Raw genomic sequence first — 23,310 nt, 5'->3', positions numbered from 1 at the left:
AATATCTTAATTTGTGTTCCGAAATGAACGAAAGTCTTACGGGACAGAATTTTCATTTTTGGGTGAACTAACCCTTTAATTATTCCAGATATCACAATAAATCAATGACTATTGCAGCAAGAATCAAAACAAATACTTTGGCATTAATAATTACATTTTCTTTTCTGTCTGTTTTTGAATATTGTGCATCATCACAATGACGAGTCCTATTAGATACAGACTATCAGACAGACAGACTAAGGCAAGAGAACAGAACAGTCAGACTTTCTCATCTCATCCTCATCGCCTTTGATCAGCACAGCTCATCAGATCAAACTAAAGGCAGCTTAACACACATCTAACTTTCTGATGTCTTCATGAATACAAATGTGTGGATTTTTCTCTTCTTGTTTACTGACAGATTATTATATTGTATTATATAACCTTATATAACAATATTTCTGTAAACATTCAGAAAGGTATATGTTTTCAAGTACATCTGCCAGTATGTCATAACTTTCATTAACAAGAAGCTAGAACATTCCACCCACATAAAAAGAACGGCAAATTCAAACATAGCAAGGTTAAGATAAGCCAATATTGCTTTGTTGTTCTGTACTAATGGCAGTTTTTTTTTTGTGTGTGAACTGAAAGATACTTATGTAAAAAGTAGCTTTGTTTCAAATTCTGTACATCAAGATGTTCAAAAATCCCACTCAACACATACGCCTCCAAGACTTCTGTGCTTCAGTGCTCATACAGGCAACATCAAAGCTCTCCAATCCAGCATCAGAGAGCCTTTGATAGAGCCGAGTTATTCAACGACTGGCAGCGCTTGCCCGCTGACATATGGATAAATTATTTTTAAAGTACATTATGCAAATATATAGACATCACTAAGTCAACCATGAATTCATGTTTCATATTACATGGCAGTTTCATCACGTCTGAGACAAAGATGATGCTGTTGGAAGTAGGCTATTCATTATTGCATAATGACTGCAAAAACAATTCTATTTTACATTCAGGATTTTAATTGTTAGATTGCATGTGATTATTAAAAAGGAAATTCATTTTATATTTTATTCATTTATTTATTTGATTATGTTGGTGGTATTCAACAAGTCATATAAAAAAACCAGATTCTCTCAAATTAAGTATGTTATTAGTTGATTATGTTATTAGTGATTATGAATAGTTTAAGTGCTTTCTTTATTCTTCTTGCTAATGTTAATTTTCTGTGTTTTGATTTAACAGTTATAAAAGGTTTCATTTATTGACATCACTAGTTAAATTTGGAATATTACCTTCTGTGCAAGAGGGTCCCCCATAAGCGGAGTTAGTGCAATCGCACATGTAACCGCTGCTCTTCTCAATGCATTTCCCCCGATTGTGGCAGAGCCTAGCTGAGCTGCTACAGTGACCCGCACACCCTGAACTCACTCCTGGTGTCACTTTGGCCCGTTCCTCCATGTCAAAACTCACTCCGTTCATGTTTAATGACCGAATACATCCAAGAAAGCCTCTATGTCTTTTGGCTGTGCCCCCTGAGAGATGAAATGATGGAAATAAGAGCAGAAATCAGAAATACTTTTCAGTGGCAGATGCATGAAATGACAACTACTACTAGACTGAATGAAGAGTAACAAACAAATACAACTCCTTCCTTTATGCACTTTCAAAAGGTCAGTTTTACCAACAAACAGCTGGTTTCCAAGCTGCAGGCGAAGGTGTCCATCAGGTGGGGTTTCTATGATCCGCAGGGGCAGCTGGTCGACCTGCAGGCATGCCTCTTTCACATTGCGTTCAGCTCGAACCCAATGCCACTGCCTGTCGTTCAGTGGCACAGGAGATTTGACGGTCAGGACTACTGGCCCGTCGCCCGCATTAAAGGAGAAAGTCACTGCTGATGGAGCTGGGTGCACAGGAACATGAGGATTTGAAAGCAGCCTGAACAAGTAGAAAAACTAACACTTCTAAAACCGCTAGCATTAAAGCAAAATCATAGTGCAGGGGTTCTCAACCCTGGCCCTCGAGATCCGCTTTCCTGCAGAGTTTAGCGCCAAACTAATCTGCTTGTAACCTTCTAGTAATCCTGAAGACCTTGATCAGGTGAGTTTGATCAGAGTTGGAGCTAAACTCTGCGGGAAAGTGGACCTCGAGGGGCCAGGGTTGAGAACACCATAGTATGTTAACATTAGTTGCATCTTTATTAACATGAACTAAAAATACACAATTTTGCAACATTCAATAATCTTTAATGTAGTTTATACATACATACATACATACTACATATACATACAGTAGCCACCATTCAGTGAGATTTTAATTAATACTTTTATTAAGCAGGAATGCATTAAATTTATCAGAAGTGACAGTAAAGGCATTTATAATATTACATATGATTTCTATTTCAAATTCTGTTCTTTTGAAATAATAATAAGAATAAATATTTATTGAAAAATCATACCAACCTCAAACCTTTGAATGGTAGTGTATATTAATATTTCAATTTGTATAAATTAACATTTTATGTGTATTATGGACAAACATGAATTAACAGTAAACAGTAATATATTTGTAAATTACAATTAACACTTAAAATAATTAAATGCTGTTTACAACATTTTTTAATGTTAGTCATTATAACCAATGTAAGAAATTGAAACCTATTTTAAAATATTATCCAAGTTATATTACAGTTGGAGGCAAAGCAGGTATTATTGCATTAACAATCAGCCAATCATAGGCCCTGTTTCCTCTCTAATGATTTTCCATACATCATTACACATTGCCTCAACCCATTTATTTATTAGTCTGTATGGATTTGTACACCAATCAATAATGGATGGATAAGTATTGAATTTTGTTTAGATTAATCTTAACTTCCTTTTTAGATTTATATTAAATTACTTGTGCTATTAGATTTCTAAAACAGAAACCTTGATATGACATTTCTACAATCTTATACGTGTATGATGATGACTCACAGCTCAGCTCAACCCTGATAAAGTCTTGAATGCCCATGTTTTCCAAGAAGACCCCGGAGGGGGAAGCAGTCTTGAAGTAGAAGGAGACATCGAGGGAAAGCTCTGCCTGAAGGGCTGGGAACTGCAGACTTGAAGCCGCTTGATAAAAAGATACAGCATTCCACAGGGACTCTAACAGGGAGGAAGAAAGACATGTCATATTCGATAGCCTTGACCGTTTACATATTCCTTTTATACATAAAATTATCTGCTATTTGTCTTCTTGTTTTCTTTTTCGTCTTGTTTTCAAACATCATGTTTGACAACAGAAGAACAGATCAGTTCAGTTCAGTTCACGTACTGTCACCAGAGCACTGCAGGGGTCCCACGATATACATGGCTTCAGAGCCTTGTCTGTAAGTATCGCCAATCGCAATCTCCTGCACTGGCAAGTGTTCCTTATATGAGAGGACACCAGTGTCATTCTCCCTGTAAACAAAAGCTCAAATTCAAAACAGTTCTAACAATAGATGTATATGGCAACAAGTACATAGCAACAGCATTTATACTCTATAATTTTGATGCATTTTAAAATAAACTAAAATGAAACATGGATACGTTAGATATACGCTACTGTTCAGAAGTTTGGGGTGGGTAAGATTTTATTTTTTGAAAGAAATTAATGCTTTTATTTAACAAGGATGCATTAAATTTATACAAAAGACTGGATTAGTTCACTTTCAAATGAAAATTACCCCAAGCTTTACTCACCCTCAAGCCATCCTAGGTGTATATGACCTTCTTCTTTCTGATGAACACAATCGGAGAAATATTAATAAATATCCTGATGCATCCGAGCTGAAGAAAGTGTTTCCATCCACATCCATCCATCATAAATATGTGCTCCACACGGCTCCGGGGGTTAATAAAGGCCTTCTGAAGCGAATCGATGCGTTTGTGTAAAAAAAATATCCATATTTAACAAGTTATGAAGTAAAATATCTAGCTTTCATCAGACCGCCTTTCGTATTCAACTTACGAAAAAACAGAACTGGTGTCGCGTCAGTTACACTTTTTCCGTAGGACGTAGCATAAACTTTTTGAACTGTGAGAGTTTTACACTTTCTTCGTAAGTTGAATACAGAAGTCGGTCTGGCGGAAGCTAGATATTTTACTTCATAACTTGTTAAATATGGAGATTTTTTTACACAAACGCATCTCTTCGCTTCAGAAGGCCTTTATTAACCCCCCGGAGCTGTGTGGAATATGTTTATGATGGATGGATGTGTATGGAGACATTTTCTTCAGCTCATACTCGTTTGGTAACGCTTACTGCCATTATAAAGCTCGGATGCGTCAGGATATTTATTAATATTTCCCCGATTGTGTTCATCCGAAAGAAGAAAGTCATATACACCTAGGATGGCTTGAGGGTAAGTAAAGGTTGGGGTAATTTTCATTTGAAAGTGAACTAATCCTTTAAATTTATACAAAAAAATATATATTTTAAATATTTTGAAACATATATTCATCAAAGAAAAATGTATCACGGTGTCCACAAAAATATTAAAGCAGCACAGCTGTTTTCAACATTGATAATAATAAGAAATGTTTCTGGAGCAGCAAATCAGCATATTAGAATGATTTGTGAAGGATCATGTGACACTGAAGACAGGAGTAATTATGCTGAAAATTCAGCTTTACATCACAGGAATAATTACATTTTAAAATATATTAAAATTGTAAACAGCATTTTACAATATTACTGTTTTACGGTATTTTAAACAAATAAATACAGCTTTGGTGAGCATAAGAAGCTTAAAAAAAAATAAAAAAATAAACAAATACATATCATAAATTATAAATGTAATAAATTAGTGACCCTAAAATATGTCTTGCTTATTTCAGTGTAACAAAAATTATAACCGGATCTGGTATAAATTCTGAATAAAAGTAATCTAGGCTTATATAAGGTGTTTACTGACTTTCATCAGGTTTTGAGCCTTGTCTGCGCACATAATTACGCAACTTGTTCACAATTATCAGTGAATGAGATCCAGCATTAGTAAAAGTAAGGTCCATCTCTGTAATCTAACAGACATAATGAGTTGCATTTGCCTTGTTACCATGACACTCTGTCTGCATCACAGTTGCAAAAGTAGTTCATGTCGACACAGTTCTCTTCCAGACCGCAGGAGCACTGCTGCACCCCTGGCTGGTATCCACCCCAATAGGTCCTCTTCTCTCCTCTGCGGTCCACCCACCAGGACAAAGGGGTGCCATCTGCAACAACACCAGACTTATTCAAATGATGGAGAACCTGTATAAATGTAAGGCTCAAGAAATGTAACATGAATATTTCATTGTTGCTAATCAAGACCTGTACAGTTCAGTCCTTTACCTCCTCCCAAAATAATAGACAGTTTCATGTATATAGGCACAAATATTAAAAAAACTTTCTGAACATACATACAAAATGGAAAAAATTTTTTTGAAAGTGTAAGGAAAAGTGACAGTAAAAGTGACAATAATTACTTGATGACAGTGACTATGGGAAATATGATTCCCTTGATTTGTGTGAAAGAAAGAAGTTCGCACTCTCAAGAATAGACCTAAAAAACTGACAGATCTTTAAACTGACCGTTTAATTTAGCACACTAAATCAGAACACTTGTGATAAGGTGTGGAACTGTAATAATGACTTCCAATAAATCTTTGGTCTGCACTGCATATTAACGCCAAGTGGAATTTAATCTGGGCAATAATTATGGTTTCAGACTGGGATGACTGCCAGACTGAAAATAAATATATGGATATTCTTTCATTCTCTGCTAGCTTATGAACTACAAGACATCTGTAACTTAAATAAAAAAAAACTATTTGGGATTTTTCTTTTACATTTCAGAATGTTTCAGAAAACACTTTATTCTTTACACTTTATGTGATGCCACGATAATTACTTTATACCATAATAATTCACCCACACCTCTAAATTGAAAGAAAGAATTGTCAAACTAGATAACAACCCTCAAAATAAATATTTTAATTGTGTTAAACATACATGATGGAGAAAAAAAACAACAACAAGAAATGAGATTTTTAAGCCTATTTTTAACTATAATATTTCTCTTTTACTATTGCTATATGTAATTTAGATATAAATGAAGCATTTTCATCATAAAATATACTACTACTAATAATAATAATAATACTTCCAACATAACTCTATAAACATCTTTAAAATTCAATAATTTTTTGTATCTGTTGAGAAATATTCGCATGGCATGTTCAACTCATATAATTCTACATTTTAGTTTATTCTTCACATATGTAAAAAAGTAGTAGTGCTGGGGAAAGTTACCTTAAAAATGTGTTACAATATTGTGTTGCTTTCTAAAAAAAAAGTAACTAATTGCGTTACTTAGTTACTTTTTATGGAAAGTAATGTGTTACGTTACTTTTGTATTACTTTTTCTCACCTGGGCAGGGCTTGCTTGTTTGTTTTTTTGTTTGTTTTTTTATATTAAACAAAACAAAAGTTTCATACTTTAATAGCAACAGAGGGTCAGAGAGAAAACTAGAATTTCAAAAGCAATAAAACAAATTATGCTTTTCTTTCAAGACAGCTGGACCAGAAGTAAGAAAAAAAAACATTTTTTATGATACAACAGGTAAGGAATAATAATCTTGTTTATAGTCTGCAGTGACATGATATCTGCCTCAGGGGAACTGAGATACATCAATTTTTCATAAACTGAGGAAAACTGCACATGACTCCCTTCAAGAGCTGCCAAAACTGAAATAGCAGCTTTTCAAAATCTCTCTCTTCCTTCCTGCAGACACTGGATGACCATTATGACCTTTCTCACATACGTTTGTTGAGATGCTAAAGAAGCATAATCTTTTTGCATGCCAATATTATTTAGTCATGCACTTCATAAAAAGTGTCTGTCTTTATTTATTTTCTCATGATGCTTTGACAGACCAAAATGTACATAGGCAAAATTCTCTTCAAGAGTGGCATGTCTAATTTTGATTAATGTTTCATAATTCAGAAAGAGTAAAGTGAGGAAAGAAACATCTACCTGACAAAATCAGTCTAGTATATCTAGGATTGAATGTTCTTTCAAAAACGTTGATGCATACTGAAACACTGAGAGACTAAGACCAGCACTTACCCCAGGGGTAAAAGAGCCGTGACCTTCTGCAGTGGTAGGCGATTCTCTGCTCACAGTGTTCCGACAGAGAAACCAGGGCTTTCAGCTGTTCAGATGAGGCACTATAATTGAACCATCCAACATGTGGCTTCTGCTGCGTAGAGCCTCGTACACTAACTGCATTCGAGCTGTTGTGACGAACCACCGTCCACACTTTGATCCCTGAAAAAATTTGACGCTCTGCATTATTTCCACATTCAAGGACATATAAAAGGTACAAAACAAATGAGTGTCTTTGTTATCATTTTAAAAATTGGAGATATAGGGCCAAATTTACTAATAAGTTGCACAAGCACAAACCCTCTCCTGGCATTAAAAAACTACTATCAGGATTTACTGTCAGGATTTACGTCAGGATTTAAATCCTGAAGAAGCATTTAGCATTTTAGTTTGTAAAACAGCAACTGCATGTCAGTAGATACTGTATTTTGTACTGTATGAAGTTTGGGGTGTAACTTCAATTATACAGTATGAGATTAAAATATAATTTTATCTTATAATCAGGGTTTGAAATTAACTTTTACACACCTGCCAATTTGGCTAATAAATGATTAAGTTACCGGCCATTCATAACATTTATTTAATAGAAAACAAGCTAAAGATTAGCCTTGACAGGCTGCCAGTTCATAAAGTGATCAGCAACAGATTCCTCACAAAATCAGCCTATGTACTGAATTCAGTGTATTAAAGCCTCTCTTCCCTTGACATCCATTCATATCGCAAACAGGACAAGTCATTCGTTCACTTCAAGAATGAGTTTGAATTTAAGTGTTTGAAAATACAACAGTGTAAATGGAAAAAGAAAGAGTGATCTATATTATCATATTTCATATGAAGCATAGACATTATTCAAGCCACAATACTGAAAAGAAAGAAAAACAAAACAAAAACAGAACAAGCTGTTGTTAATGTAATTTAATGTAAAACTATGAGAATGGCATGATTCTGAACAGACTCCGGAGTCATAATTGGACATTTCTGACAGATGACCAGTGCCGCTGGTGTGTTGACACAATGTACTCGAATTTTAAAGACGTGACACTTCCCGTCCAGAGTGCGACCCTCTTTACACTTTGTTTTGCTAATGTTGGAAGTTCCTGGTTGGAGGGCATAATCTATGAATCATACCAAATTGACTAGTGAGTTATGTATTACCCACCACAGTTGATTTTCACACGCATTTAGTGGGTTGGTGGGTGTTCAGTTCAAACCCTGTTTATAATGTACAACCAGAATTCCGGAAAATGTTGGGACATTTTTTAAATTTGAATAAAATAAAAAAAACTAAAAGACTTTCAAATCACATGAGCCAATATTTTATTCACAATAGAACATAGATAACATAACAAATGTTTAAACAGAGAAACTTTACACTTTTATCCACTAAATGAGCTCATTTCAAATTTGATGCCTGCTACAGGTCTCGAAGAAGTTGGCACGGGGGCAACAAATGGCAACAAAAAGCAAGACTTTTTGTAAAGATTCAGCTGGGAGAACATCTAGCAACTAACTAAGTTAATTGATATCAGGTCTGTAACATCATTAGCTATTAAAGGGATGTCTTAGAGAGGCAGAGTCTCTCAGAAGTAAAGATGAGCAGAGCTGTGAAAGAGTGCGTAAAAAGATTGTGGAATACTTTAAAAATAATGTTCTTCAAAGTCAAATTGCAAAGGCTTTGCAAATCTCATCATCTACAGTGCATAACATCATCAAAATATTCAGAGAAACTGGAGAAATCTCTGTGCGTAAGGGACAAGGCCTTTATTGGATACCCGCGGTCTTCGGGCCCTCAGACGACACTCCATCACTCATCAGCATGATTGTGTCAATGACGTGATTGTGACTTTCACCTATAGAGAACATTTAGCGCATCATTAAACGAAAGACAACCACAAACTCTTTAGCAGCTGGAAACCTATATCAGGCAAGAATAGGACCAAATGCCAACACCAAAACTCCAGAAACTCATAACCTCAATGCCTAGACATCTTCACACTGTTTTGAAAAGAAGAGGAGATGCTACACCGCATACTCCCGTCCCAACTATTTTGAGACCTGTAGCAAGCATCAAATTTGAAATGAGCTCATTCTGTGCATAAAAATGTAAAATTTCTCAATTTAAACATTTGTTATGTTATCTATGTTCTATTGTGAATAAAAATTGGCTCATGTGATATGAAAGTCTTTTAGTTTTCAATTTATTCAAATTTAAAAAATGTCCCAACATTTTCCGGAATTCGGGTTGTATATAGTGCCTGTTAAAGAGAGTAAAACACGTGGGAAATATATAACAGTTTTGTCAAATATAACATTTAAGCTGGGTTGAGGACAGGAATAACTGACCTGTAATGTTGCAGTAGACCTGAACAGGATCAAGAGGGCCACTTCCATCAGGATCTATAGAGAAATATCCAGAAGTGCTTCCTGCAAGCCTGTAGTGTTCACATGAAGCTTCATAGATGGCTAGGAACGCAAATAGAGAATAAAAGATTTCATCAAAGCACCTGAAACATTTCATAAACAAGATAAAGGCCATTACAAAACAGTGCTGTCTAGATGTCTGTACTTTTAACAGACATTATCTAAAGATGATTCCTGTTAAAAACAGACTTTGAGGAAAAACACAGATCTTCAAATACAGGATCAAAGCTTCCTCAAAAAAATGTATTTGATAATCTCCATTTATGTCATGTTAGTTTCTGTATCATGCACATTCAAATACCCAAAGGGAACATTGATAGTGAAATGTAAATGTGTAAAAGTAAATGTGACCCACTAATGGTTACTATTTAGTTTAAAAAGTCTAAAACTTAGGTGTGTAAGTAAATGTGTACAGTAAATCTCACATAATAAATAGACAGTAAGTGTGTTTGAAATGTAGGAATCCATTGCGCAGACCTACAGTTATGGCACGTAGCTCCACTGTATCCTGTACCGGTGCAATCACAGGTGAAAGAAGACCACGTCTGGGAACACCGGCTGCCATGCTCACAGAAATTATATAGACACCTGCCAGAGAAATGTAAGAAACATACTGTATAAAGAGATACACAAACATTTAGTTCAATGCAAATACACTGTGAAAGGAATGAGACCAAACCCAGCGTGACCAAAGGTTGCAATGTAGATTTAATTTAAACAGAGTAAAAGCAATCAGCTTTTATTTGTAACAGGCTCATTTCGAATAAAAGTCCTCAGTCGACAGAGAACTGACTACATTTCAATCTCAAGTCAAAATCAATTTTCTGAGACTGAATGAGTATGTCAGTATACAATTAAGTTGTCTGTTGCCGGCATTGAAATAGACCTTAACGTGGCCTCGCTGCTCAGACGGCATCAAACAGTCTGTTAAATCAAGAGAATCGTTGAGCTTTTGACAGAATATTTAATATCAAGTGCAGCTGGATCTAATTTACAAAGGGTAAAATTAATATTTAGATTTGTGTGAGGAGAGCATCAGAGACAGGATTGTCGCTTGACTCGAAAAAAATGAATTTCCTTTTCAAAAATGTATTTGCTTTTCTATGAAAAGCACAAAATCATGATGGTTTATAATCTTTAATAAAGGAAACCTTTTACAAATGAAAGAGCAAAATAAACTAAACAAATCTAAAAGCTTACTCAATAGAGGCATTCAGTATAGTATTTGATAACAAGAAATGTCATCTTAACCCAGCATTGAATATTTAAAAAAAAAATACTGTAGATGAATATTAATTTGCAAAATAAAAATGTTTAGGATTTAGGATTTGATTTGGCCATGCAGTTTCAGCTCTGTTTTCCTCAATAACAGTGCTACATGAACCCTTGATTTCTTCTGTGTAGGAAAGTCTTGTTTTAATGCAGTGGCTGTCGATAAACACACAGACATACTAAAAATTGATATGCTTGCAGGAGACGTGTTGATTAATAGCGCATTAATTTGTCTGCTTAACTTTCACAATTACCAGCCTTTTAGGCCTGCATATATTATTTCACAGAGCTCAGTTTGCACGCCTGGTCCCTGAAGAGCCCACTTTACGAGGCCTCCACGTGCAATACAGCCATTCAAACAGCCATTAACCACTACAGGGAGAGTCAACTGCAGGCTGGATACTGTTTCAGGTGATGATTTCATTACCTCTGTGCTATTTCTAGTCATGCTTGGAAAAAGGCTTTGCTGGACCATAAAATTATGCCAACCAATGTGCAGAACTGCAATAAACCGCCCAATGAAATTTTAGTGATAGAGGTTGCTGGTAAGGGGACATTGTCTAAAGTAAAAGTCGATGACCCGAAAATTTGTTGTTAGGTTTGTGATGTTGAAAAAAACAGGACACTGTGTGCGTTTTCAATGAATGATAGGCATTCGATCTACATTCGTGATTTTAACTGGTCATATAAGTCCCATTAAGTCACATAACGGTCGCTTTAATACTTCAGTAACATTAAAAATTTAGAACAGCATTAATATTATTAGCAATATAAAGCAATAACTGTAATATAGAGACATAAATCAAAGAACACATTCATCAAAATGGGAATTAAAAGATAATTGTTTCATGAGAATTAATGACCTTATTATCAATGGGACATGCACAGCAATGTTTAGTAAGTTAAATTCTTCATCAGTTTCCAAACTGATGCCAAGGACCCTCAAATATGATGATACCTTTGCAAAGGAACATAGCCCCCATTCAAAAGTTTGGGGTCAGTTTTTTTTAATACATGAATACATGTATTCATCAATAATGCATTAAATGGATCAAAAGCGACCATAAACACTTTGACATTGTTACAAAAAAAAAAAAAAAAAAAAAAAATCCAATTAAAATGTTTTGCTGTTCTTTTAAACTTTTTTGGTTTCCACAAACAAATTAAGCAGCACAATGATAAACGAATAATAAATGAAAATGATAATAAATGAAAATTCAGCATTGCCACTACAGGAATAAACTTTGTTTTAATATTTAATTATTTTAATTAATAATTAATATTTAATATTTCACATTATTAATGTTTTTACTGTATTTTTGATCAAATAAATGCAGCTTGAACATTTCAAAAACATTTAAATATCTTACCAACCCCAAACTTTTAATTGTTGTGTACTTTCATGCATAAAATTATTATTTACTAAATTCAGTACTAGTATAGATTACTATTTAAACTATCTGAAAGAACATAATTAGTGATAAAATGTACTAAAAATAAAATTCTTTAATAGGCTCCAGCATCGCCAGGACCCTTCATGACAAGCAGTTTAAACAATGGATGGATATTTCTATTGGATTTAACTTATATTTAGTTATTAAACTTATTAAATTAACAACATATTCAAGATTAACTCTACAAAATGCAGTCAATAAAGTAATTAAAATTTGAAGACCCCTGAACTAAACTACATGCTATTATCAAAACAATACACTGAGGTATTAGGTAGGGGGACATATCTTTATATATATATATATATATATATATATATATATATATATATATATATATATATATATATAGACTAGCCTATACTTTGATATTATTTACTGTATAATTGAAACAGAATGAAGTTACAACATTGCCACTTTTAGTTAGTCACTCAACACTGCCGTTATGTGATTGCCAAACTAGTTCTGATAAGCTTATGTAGCTCATTTGCAGATACCTCAACCTGAAACAGTTTCCCATGTGTCACCACCTTCAGACAAAAATAAATAAATAAATAAATAAATAAATAAATAGGGCTACATCATTAAAATAAAAAAATAAAAAAATGAATGTCTTCCACTGAGGCTTCATTAAGTTAAAAAATGTAAGTGCTAGACAAAAAAAAAAAAAAAGCATATTTGTCTCCACGGAGAAGCTCTCTTTGACAATATCCAAAACCCAAAAGAGGGCAAAGCGTTGCAGGGGTCAGCTATTTTGGCACTTGATTATCAGAGACACACAGTCTGAGGCTGCGTACAGAGGGGACAGAGATGGAGGAAAGGTTTAGTCTAGCAGCCGGGAGCATTCGCCCTCTGGCAGGCTCACAAAAACTGTCACATAGCTCACAGCGGAGGCCCTCAGACTATGACAGCTGCTCATGAATGATTTAGACTTGCCACTGATGGAGGGGTCTTGTCATGTTCATACAAGTTCACTATTAATAAAATCCCACTGTACAGACAAGCCAGAGGGACATGTCCCTGCCATCAAATAAAAACATACTGAGAGACTGAATTAAAGCTAGTATGGCGATCTGGTTGAAGAGAAGTGATTTGAGTGCGTCTGTATAGAATAATAAGTGCAAAAATTCACTGAAGGTAAAAATATTGTTACTGGGCTGGAACTGAATAATGTCTGAATTAAAGGGATAGTTTCAGGTTTGTTCGCCCTTCAGAACTTAAATTTCAGTTCAGTTCCTGAATTTGACTTGAAGTAGCAAACAGGATGCAGAATTGCAATTTAATGAAATTAATGAAATTAAAATGAATTAAATTCAGAGAATATATATATAAATTTGTATTTAGTTTATATATTTCATCATACTTAATAAATAAATGTTGTGCCCAATGTGGAAGAACTGATTTTATTAATAACTTTAGGTTTTCTACATAATCTTTTAGGATAAGTAGCCCTGTAGGTAATATTTAATAAACACTACAGTTCAGAAATGTGTGTTTTTTGTGTGTGTTCTTTTTTAAAGAATTTAATACTTTTATTCAACAAGGGCAGACTAAATTGCTCAAAATAGTATTTAAAAAATATTATTATTTGAAATATACTAAAATAGAAAAACAGTTATTTTAAATTGCAATAATATTTCACAATATTACTGTTTTTACTGTAATTTTGACAAAATAAATTAAGCCTTGGTGAGCATAAGCATGACCTTTTTCTAAAAACATAATAAAAAAAAAAAATCTTACAGACCCCAAATATTTGTACAGAAGTGTATATCCCCTTCATCTTCTACAGATCTATAACTGAAGATCCCACCTTCAACTGTTGCCATTTATCTTGTTTACTCAAAAGAAAGTTAATAAGGAGACAAGAGCAGAAATTCCCCCATCCTCCAAGCTGGACCCCTGTAGGCCTGGGGGACAGCAGGGGTCATGCGGCTCAGGGTCGATGAGGCCTCTGATTCCAGTATGCAGTAATGAGAAGAAGTGCCGAACGAAGCACTGAGCTTGTTAGTGGGCCACAAACCACAATGAAAGTACAAATGAACTTCCTCTAGTTCTAATTAGGGTTCTGCCAATAGCTCAGACAGCAAGACCTGAGGCCTTAATGACAAAGAACAGCTCTCATATATTCAAGTTTCCAAGGTGCTATGAATAAAATTAAATCCAACAGATATTTTTTGTGGTAGACAAATGTAAAACAGCAAAAGAAATATGGATGAGGCATATGTTCAACTGTGAAATGAAAACTGCACCTGTCACGGATGCCACATAAGTCAAACTGTAGCTGACTGTAGCTTCCTAGATGGCCTTGCTGGACTGACAGAAGATCAACAGGTTGGTTGTTGACAAGGATGATTCGGACGCAGCCTTGAAAGGCCATCGTGGGATTGAAGCAGCTGGATTTGTTCTGGGATACAGGACATCCTGAAAAATGAGAAGAAAATACACCTGACTGTAGGTATGGATGTTATAAAAGAAAAAAAATGGTAACACTTTACAATAAGGTTCATTTGTTAAACATTATGTATTAACTAACATGAATTAACCATGAGCAATACATTTGTTACTTTATTTACTAATCTTCGTTAATGTTAGTTAATGAAAATACAGTTGTTCATTGTTTGTTCATGTTAGTTCACAGTGCATTAACTAATGTTAACAAGAATTTAATAATGTATTAGTAAATGTTGAAATTAACATTAACAAAGATTAATAAATGCTGTAGAAGTGCAGTTCATTGTTAGTTTGTTAACTAATGTAGTTAACTAATGTTAACTAATGAGGCTTATTGTAAAGTGTTACCGAAAAAATAAATATAAAAACAAAAAGTGCTTCAAAAGTGACACTGACGCTAAAATATGTTATCTATATCTTCCCAATTTCACACATCATTATCTTCATTTATGCCACCAAAATACAGAAAGGAAAAATTATTAGGGCAAAATTGGGGCCATTATGGGCATTGCTATTATATTTATATATTTCATTTAATATTTAATACATAAAAATATTTAATTTAATACATAATTACATTTATCTAGAATAGTTCATCTTTAGCTCTTGCTCGTGTTATTGTTCATAAAACTATTAAAGGATTAGTCCACTTTCAAATAAACTTTTCCTGATAATTTACTCACCCACATGTCATCCAAGATGTTCATGTCTTTCTTTCTTCAGTCGAAAAGAAATTAAGGTTTTTGATGAAAACATTCCAGGATTATTCTCCTTATAGTGGACTTCAATGGCCTCCAAACGGTTGAAGGTCAAAATTACAGTTTCAGTGCAGCTTCAAAGGGCTTTAAATGATACCAGACGAGGAATAAGGGTCTTATCTAGCGAAACGATCGGTCATTTTCGAAAAAATACAACTGTATATGTTTTATATAAACAAATGTTCGCCTTCTAAGTGCCTCCGCCAAAACCGCATTTCCGCATTCTCCAAAATGCTTACGCTGTATGTCTCACACCTTCCCTATTCTACTTACGGAAAAAACGTAACTGGCGCTGCGTTCGTTCCGTAAGTTGAACGTTTATATAAAACATACACAGTTGTATTTTTTTCGAAAATGACCGATCGTTTCGCTAGATAAGTCCGTCGTCTGGTATCGTTAAACCTTCAACCGTTTGGAGGCCATTGAAGTCCACTATAAGGAGAATAAACCTGGAATGTTTTCATCAAAAACCTTAATTTCTTTTCGACTGAAGAAAGAAAGACACGAACATCTTGGATGACATGGGGGTGAGTAAATTATCAGCAAATTTTCATTCAGAAGTGAACTAATCCTTTAAAAACTGTTTCTGGCAATTGATATAAAGTTGAAATAAAATAAAAAAATATTAGATTATTAGAAATGCTGCCTTGGTAACTAACTGATATGAAATAAGTTTAACTTGAACTACGACAATTAAAACTAAAACTGAAATAAAAATAAATAAAATATAGAAATATATATATATAAAAAAAACAACATCTAATAAAAATGACAAAAAAGCACATTAGCTAAAATTAAAATTAAAACTGAAAATACAAAAATAAAAGCTAATTCAAAAATATTAATAAATACTACAATACTATATAAATAATATTAAAATGACACTGTCTCTTCATCTTGAATCTGCTTCATTTTTAAATGTTTTAACTTTGTGAGTTGCATTTTTATGAATGCAAATGTCTAATCTGATCCCAACTGTAGCTGAAATGATCTTTTAGTCTTTTCTGGAAATATTTGTGCACTCTTTTACCTCCAAAATAGTGTTTGTCTTTTGGTTCCAGGTAGTTCGTCAGCTGGATGGTGGATGCGGGCTCACTGTCCAGAGTCATGACGATCTGCAGACCTCTAGCGTTGAGACTGACTGAATGCCACAAACCATCATTCACCCTCTGACCTGTCAATCAAAATCGCCATGTACTGTTTTAAAGAACACACCAAGAGTGTATGAACATGAAACACCTTTTAGTACAAGATATCACATGATGTTAAACAAACCACACACATACTGTAAAATTCAACAATCAGTATGTGAACCGTCAACTCTCATCAAAAAAAAAAACAAAGCCATGATAAAACAAAGAACTCTATATCACAATACAAAGTGCCAAGAAAGCAAATCTGCTGGCAAAATAAAAAACCTGCCCCCCTCTACCTCCATCCCCAAAAGATAAATTCTCTTTGAGGTTTGATTTAATTAATTCTGGCCATTACATGTGAAGGGCGCCCAAGCTGTGTGCGGCCGCTGTGTGTCTACAGTCTCCCCTGTGCCAGCCATCTGTTTGTCGTTTGAGCTCAAGCGCTTCTCTTCTTCTATTCCGGTAATTACAACACTCTCTATTTCTGCCAACACTCCTATGAAGTGAGTTAGACCAAAAAAAAAATTTTTTTCAGGTAGGATAAAACAACAGCTCTAACACAGACTGGCCGTGCACAACAGATGGAGAGCGCCCTCCTTCCCCCTGCTGCGTGTCGATTGTTGTTCAAACATCAGGATTTCTCACTAGACTGAAACACACAACTGTCTGTCTCAGACACTAATCTTGTTTAGACCAGCATGTATGTTTCCTTTGATCTTTTGTCCAGAATGCTGAACAAAAATGACTTTGCCTTTTTTGGGTGAGGAGATAAGCTGTAAGTGCTGACTTTCATACAAATGGTTTTGTTTTGTTCACGCATCTCATTGTTGAGAAAAGGGACCATAGAAAAAGCGTGTCATTCTGTGCTGTGAAAGTAATAGGATGCCTCTGCACTGCCAGGCTGGCTGAATTGAAAAACAGAGACATTTATACTCTTGATCGTTATGTGCACATAATTGCTGAAACTGAGCAGCATTTCCAATTAGACTCCTTCAAAGCAGTCATTTCAGTGGCTAGAGTGTGTCATGCCTGGATAAAAGTGACAGCTCTACCATTTGATCACTGCTGCATTTCCGTGTCACTTGCTGAAGCTTTACACCTTTTACAATTTGCCTGGTGCATGTTAAATTGCTGAGCTTAAGAATGAATGTTGAAAAGAATAAACGTTATATCAATTACATGATTTAGCAACATAAGTGACTGGGTTTGTTATGCTTCTCCATGTTTTGAATCAGTTTATGTACATGCCAGCATTTAAAGAACAAAGTCTTGTTGTAAAATTATGCCTATTCTGCTGGGAAAAAAAAAAAAAAAAAACATCTTGCTGGTCTTCTTAGCTGGTTTAAACTGGTCTCCCAGCCTGGCCAAGCTGGTTTTTAGCTAGTTTAGCAGTTTAAATTAACTAGCTAGGCACGACAGTTTCCCAAAACCTCATTAACTTTGTCGCACATCCGTCGCTCGAACCACAATATAGAACTGTCATTTGTAATGTCATGCAGTTGGTGGAGTAATAACTTCTTCTAATTAGGTTGTTCGAGATCAAAGTATCATACTAAGGTCATACTAACAAGAAACTATGCTTGTAACCACAGGTTGAGGGCTGTAGTTCCAATCACACAACTTTGTGATGCTGCTTGAGAAAAGTTCATTGGAATTATGGTTTCAGGAAACACTGATTCATTGGACCATGAACCATAGTTGACCAACAATGCTTTTGGGACATTCACCCCAGGCTGGGACACCAACTAAGACCAGCAAACAAACTTTCTAGTTTAAGATGCTTTTTCAGCAGGGTTTGTCCACAAAGTTCCCTCAATGCAACTATCTGAACTGTATTTCTGAGAGAACTGGCACTGAAAGTCAAGCTACAGAAGAGCAAAGAGGGGTCTTCTCACCAGCTGACACTTCTGACATCTTCAGAGTTGATGTCTGGTGTGTAAGGTGGAGGCGCCCACTGCTGATCTGCAAAATCAGGTAATGAGGCTCCTGACCAGAGATCAGTGGACTGGACAGCAGCAGGCCATCAGGGTTCCAGGTGCGAAACTGCAGGCGCACCGAAAGGCCCTCCAGGACCGGTGCAGGAGCTGGCAGCGACAGAAAGCTGCTGCTGGAGCTCTGAAATGTGGCAGCCACCAGCTGTGGTTCTGAGCAGGAAAAGGTCACGTTGCCCTGTGAGAGAAGGGAGAATGCCAAAGCAACAGTTTACATGCAAGCAGGGAATGACCAAATGGCAATGCAGCCTGTGTACAAATGACCCAATTGCATCTACTGTAGTTGATTGCACTTGAGGTAATCAGTGAATTTATATCGATGTCAGGTGACACTGCTGAGGCCAAAATCATGCAGTCACAAGAGAGTAAAAGAGACACTGTATAAGACTGTCCTCAAAAAAGAAAAGGATAACTCTTTTAAAAAAATCTACTTCTCGTTACAAATGTGAAATTTGTATTCATGACAGTTTCAAAAAATATATTCCAGTTTCAAGAAAAGTTCTTTGACTCTAAAAATAAAAGTTTTTCAAATATTATTAATCAGCAAAACAAGTTTTGCTAAAATATTTACCTTTTTTTTTTTTTTTTTATACACTAAAAATATTTAACAGAGATTAAAACATGCTCATCATAGAAATGGTATATTCAAAACGTGAATATGAACTGCAGTTGAAAAAACTTAGTGGAAAGAACAAAAGAGTGTCATTTTTATCATGAAATGTACAAAATTAAAATGCAATTGAGAAAGCTGGTAGCACAAGAGACTGTCAAAAAAAAAAAAGCTGGAGGGTTACATGAGAATTGGAGAGGCTGAGAGCCAGACCCACAAAGGCAGCAGGCGGTCTGGATAAATGTCACCAGCGCAGCTCCGCGGAGAGTAACAGAAACACAGAGAGCACATCCGCAGGACAGAAGCTCACGTAGGCGTGAAAAGGTTACTGCAGTGTGAGGTGAACACCTCATTGATCCCTGTGCCACAGGGCAGTACAGACACCAGATCGCTGAACTGAGGCCTCGGCAGACCTTCTACCAACCTGACAGCCTTAAGCTGTGTAACGTCAGTGCTTAATTTGAGCCGGATCCTGCCGGATCCTGTTCCGGAAAATGTCAGATTTTAGATTTTTGCATTCCGCCATTTGTTAAACACTCTGGCATTAACAAGTGGATTATATGGTGAGGCAGAGCGAGCACAGGTTTATGCAGATGTATTTGGAGGTTATGTTTTGCTATTGGCCCTCAGCATATGTATTTTTGACCAATCAGCTTTCTTAAGTTCAAAATCACTGGTTGCTGCTTACTTGCTAATTGATTTGCGCGCAGTAAAGCGTTGTTTAGAGAGTAGCGTAAGGTTTGGATAGAGTGTATATACCTGACGAATGATTCTAATAAAAATAAGTTAATATCGCTAAAATGTCAAAAAGGCAGTATTTTCATTTTCCATATCCACGAGTAAAGTTAATGGTGTTTCTGATCAAAAGAGATCTTTAACTTTATTTTAAGATGACGTAGTTACAAGTTACTACATTACTGTAGTAATAACATCAAATTATGCATAATTACAACTAACCCTAAACCAAACCCTAACCTTAACCGTTACTCTATAGTAAGTACAAGTACAACCCGAATTCCGGAAAAGTTGGGATGTTTTTTAAATTTGAATAAAATGAAAACTAAAAGACTTTCAAAACACATGAGCCACATGAGCCTGCTACAGGTCTCAAAATAGTTGGGACGGGGGCATGTTTACCATTGTGTAGAATCTCCTCTTCTTTTCAGAACAGTGTGAAGACGTCTGGGCATCGAGGTGATGAGTTTCTTGAGTTTTGGTGTTGGAATTTGGTCCCATTCTTGCCTGATATAGGTTTCCAGCTGCTGAAGAGTTTGTGGTTGTCTTTTGTTTAATGATGCGCCAAATGTTCTCTATAGGTGAAAGATCTGGACTGCAGGCAGGCCAATTCAGCACCCGGACTCTTCTACGACGAAGCCATACTGTTGTAATAGCTGCAGTATGTGGTTTTGCATTGTCCTGCTAAAATACACAAGGCCTTCCCTGAAATAGACGTCGTCTGGAAACCTTTATGTATCTTTCAGCATTCATAGTGCCTTCCAAAACATGCAAGCTGCCCATACCGTATGCACTTATGCACCCCCATACCATCAGAGATGCTGGCTTTTGAACTGAATGCTGATAACACGCTGGAAGGTCTCCCTCCTTTTTAGCCCGGAGGACACGGCGTCTGTGATTTCCAACAAGAATGTCAAATTTGGACTCGTCTGACCATAGAACACTTTTCCACTTTGAAACAGTCCATTTTAAATGTATCTTGGCCCACAGGACACGACAGCGCTTCTGGACCATGTTCATATATGGCTTCCTTTTTGCATGATAGAGCTTTAGTTGGCATCTGCAGATGGCACGGTGGATTGTGTTTATCGACAGTGGTTTCTGGAAGTATTCCTGGGCCCATTTAGTAATGTCACTTACACAATCATGCTGATGAGTGATGCAGTGTCGTCTGAGGGCCCAAAGACCACGGGCATCCATAAAAGGTCTTCGGCCTTGTCCCTTACGCACAGAGATTTCTCCAGTTTCTCTGAATCTTTTGATGATGTTATGCACTGTAGATGATGAGATTTGCAAAGCCTTTGCAATTTGACATTGAGGAACATTGTTTTCCACAATCTTTTTACGCACTCTTTCACAGATTGGAGAGCCTCTGCCCATCTTTACTTCTGAGAGACTCTCTAAGACATCCCTTTTATAGCAGCTTTTATAGCTAATCATGTTACAGACCTGATATCAATTAATAATTAATTAATTGCTAGATGTTCTCCCAGCTGTATCTTTTCAAAATTTCTTGCATTTTCAGCCATCTGTTGCCACCATGCCAACTTTTTTGAGACCTGTAGCAGGCATCAAATTTGAAATGAGCTCATTTAGTGGATAAAAGTGTAAAATTTCTCAGTTTAAACATTTGTTATGTTATCTATGTTCTATTGCTAATAAAATATTGGCTCATGTGATTTGAAAGTCTTTTAGTTTTCATTTTATTCAAATTTAACGTCCGGAACTTCTTCGGAATTCGGGTTGTAGTTAAGTAATATTACTCAGTACAGTATTTGAGTAAGTACAATGTAACTATGTCACCTTAAAATAAAGTGTAACTGAGATTATCACTGATCAACTGAACAATATTGGGTCTCAATGTAGCTATATACATGTAGTTAGGGCTGTGCAGAAACCTACGAAGGATGCTCCAATAGTTGTGCCATCACTGTTTAGTGATGTCATCGTATGTTCAGAGAAAACTGAAGTTGAATAGTCAGTGTTGGTCACAGCGCCTTTTAATTGCAATACTACTAGATAAGTTAATTGTTTTTTACAGAGCTAGATGCAATATTATTCTTCTCTCTTCTGAAGTGATTAAGTCATGGTTGTCTTGTCATTTTTATTTAGGGAAATAGACAAGAGTGTGATGTGATCATTCTGTTTCTAACAAGCAGCTTTTCAGCAGTAAAACAGATCTCAAATGTGATAAAAATATAATTTGTGAAATTTCTGAGAAATTAAAAGTGTAAAATTTGGCACAGTTTGTGCACACCTTTAATGATTGTTGCTGATATTGAAGAGGCAGAAGTAATATGTCTGGGTATGATTGTGAGAATCATACCCAGAAGGCAGAAGTGAGAAGATGACAGAATCACTAGGTCAAAACCCATGTCTCCTAATAAACCAGCCGCTTACCACACTGTATATCTGAGGCTTTCGTCGTTTAGCCAGGTCGATGACATTCACTCCATTGTAGTAGAGGTTCTCCATGCAGCCATGAAAGTTACGTCGAATAAAGGTTCCAGGTTTACCTGGCAGTGGGATCCCACCAAAGCTTAGCTGTTATAGAGAATGAATAAAACATCTCATTTCAAAATACTATCAACATTAAATATGTTTTTCTATTTATATATGACATATTGCAATATATTATAAATATTGTATATTTATATAAAATGTATATATATATAAAATGTATATATACATATATATATATATATATATATATATATCAAATTTACACACACATTTCCCTCACTGCCCATAAAAGCTGCTTCTGAACATTGTCTTGAGACTGGCACATTGTGGTGATAAACAAAATGCCTGAAGTCTTTGGTATTTTGGACTGTCTTACATGATTTGTTTCAGGTCATGCCACAACATTTCAGTGGGTTTAAGGTCAGTACCTGACTTGGCTTTTCCAAAAGAGATATTTCCAAAAGAGACTTAGCCATTACGTTGTACATTCTGTGAAGCATCATTGTTATTCTGCTTGAGCCTCATTCTGTTAAGCTCCATCTCACATATGGACAATCTGACATGGTTCTATACAATTTATGGATACAGCCCAGAATTTATTTTTTCCATCAGTTACTGTCCAGCTCTGCTGCAGGGCAGTTTGAAACTATTTTGAATGCTTTGGATGAGGTTTTTCTTTTTAGAACACTTTTTCTACATTCCCCAGTTCTTTCTATACAGCACATCTGTCTGCAATACTGTCTTTAGTCCAGTGATGTTCCTTTACACAGGGCACTAGATTCCATTTAAAAACAGTAGGATTGTAGGGGCTTACATTTAAAAATAAATATATAAATGAAGAACACTATCAAGTA

General features: G+C 35.6%; 1 protein-coding gene across 1 annotated transcript in view; it reads right to left on the bottom strand.

Moving 5' to 3' along the window:
• The window catches only part of cntnap5a (contactin associated protein family member 5a), a 79,696-nt gene that overhangs the window by 14,161 nt on the left and 42,225 nt on the right, over positions 1-23,310 (bottom strand). Inside the window, exons 7-18 of the mRNA XM_051906218.1 lie at positions 22,394-22,537; positions 18,553-18,826; positions 16,552-16,695; positions 14,562-14,733; positions 10,068-10,174; positions 9,509-9,628; positions 7,127-7,327; positions 5,075-5,231; positions 3,310-3,437; positions 2,970-3,140; positions 1,676-1,894; positions 1,287-1,526 (exon numbers count right to left, since the gene is read on the bottom strand). Coding sequence (XP_051762178.1) covers positions 1,287-1,526; positions 1,676-1,894; positions 2,970-3,140; positions 3,310-3,437; positions 5,075-5,231; positions 7,127-7,327; positions 9,509-9,628; positions 10,068-10,174; positions 14,562-14,733; positions 16,552-16,695; positions 18,553-18,826; positions 22,394-22,537 — 2,077 coding nt within the window. The remainder of the gene's footprint in view (positions 1-1,286; positions 1,527-1,675; positions 1,895-2,969; positions 3,141-3,309; positions 3,438-5,074; positions 5,232-7,126; positions 7,328-9,508; positions 9,629-10,067; positions 10,175-14,561; positions 14,734-16,551; positions 16,696-18,552; positions 18,827-22,393; positions 22,538-23,310) is intronic.

Source organism: Ctenopharyngodon idella, chromosome 9, assembly GCF_019924925.1.
Source record: "Ctenopharyngodon idella isolate HZGC_01 chromosome 9, HZGC01, whole genome shotgun sequence".
In the NCBI taxonomy this organism is placed as follows: Eukaryota; Metazoa; Chordata; class Actinopteri; order Cypriniformes; family Xenocyprididae; genus Ctenopharyngodon; species Ctenopharyngodon idella.
Note: the sequence above shows the minus strand (reverse complement) of the source record. Positions and strands in the feature narration are given on the sequence as shown.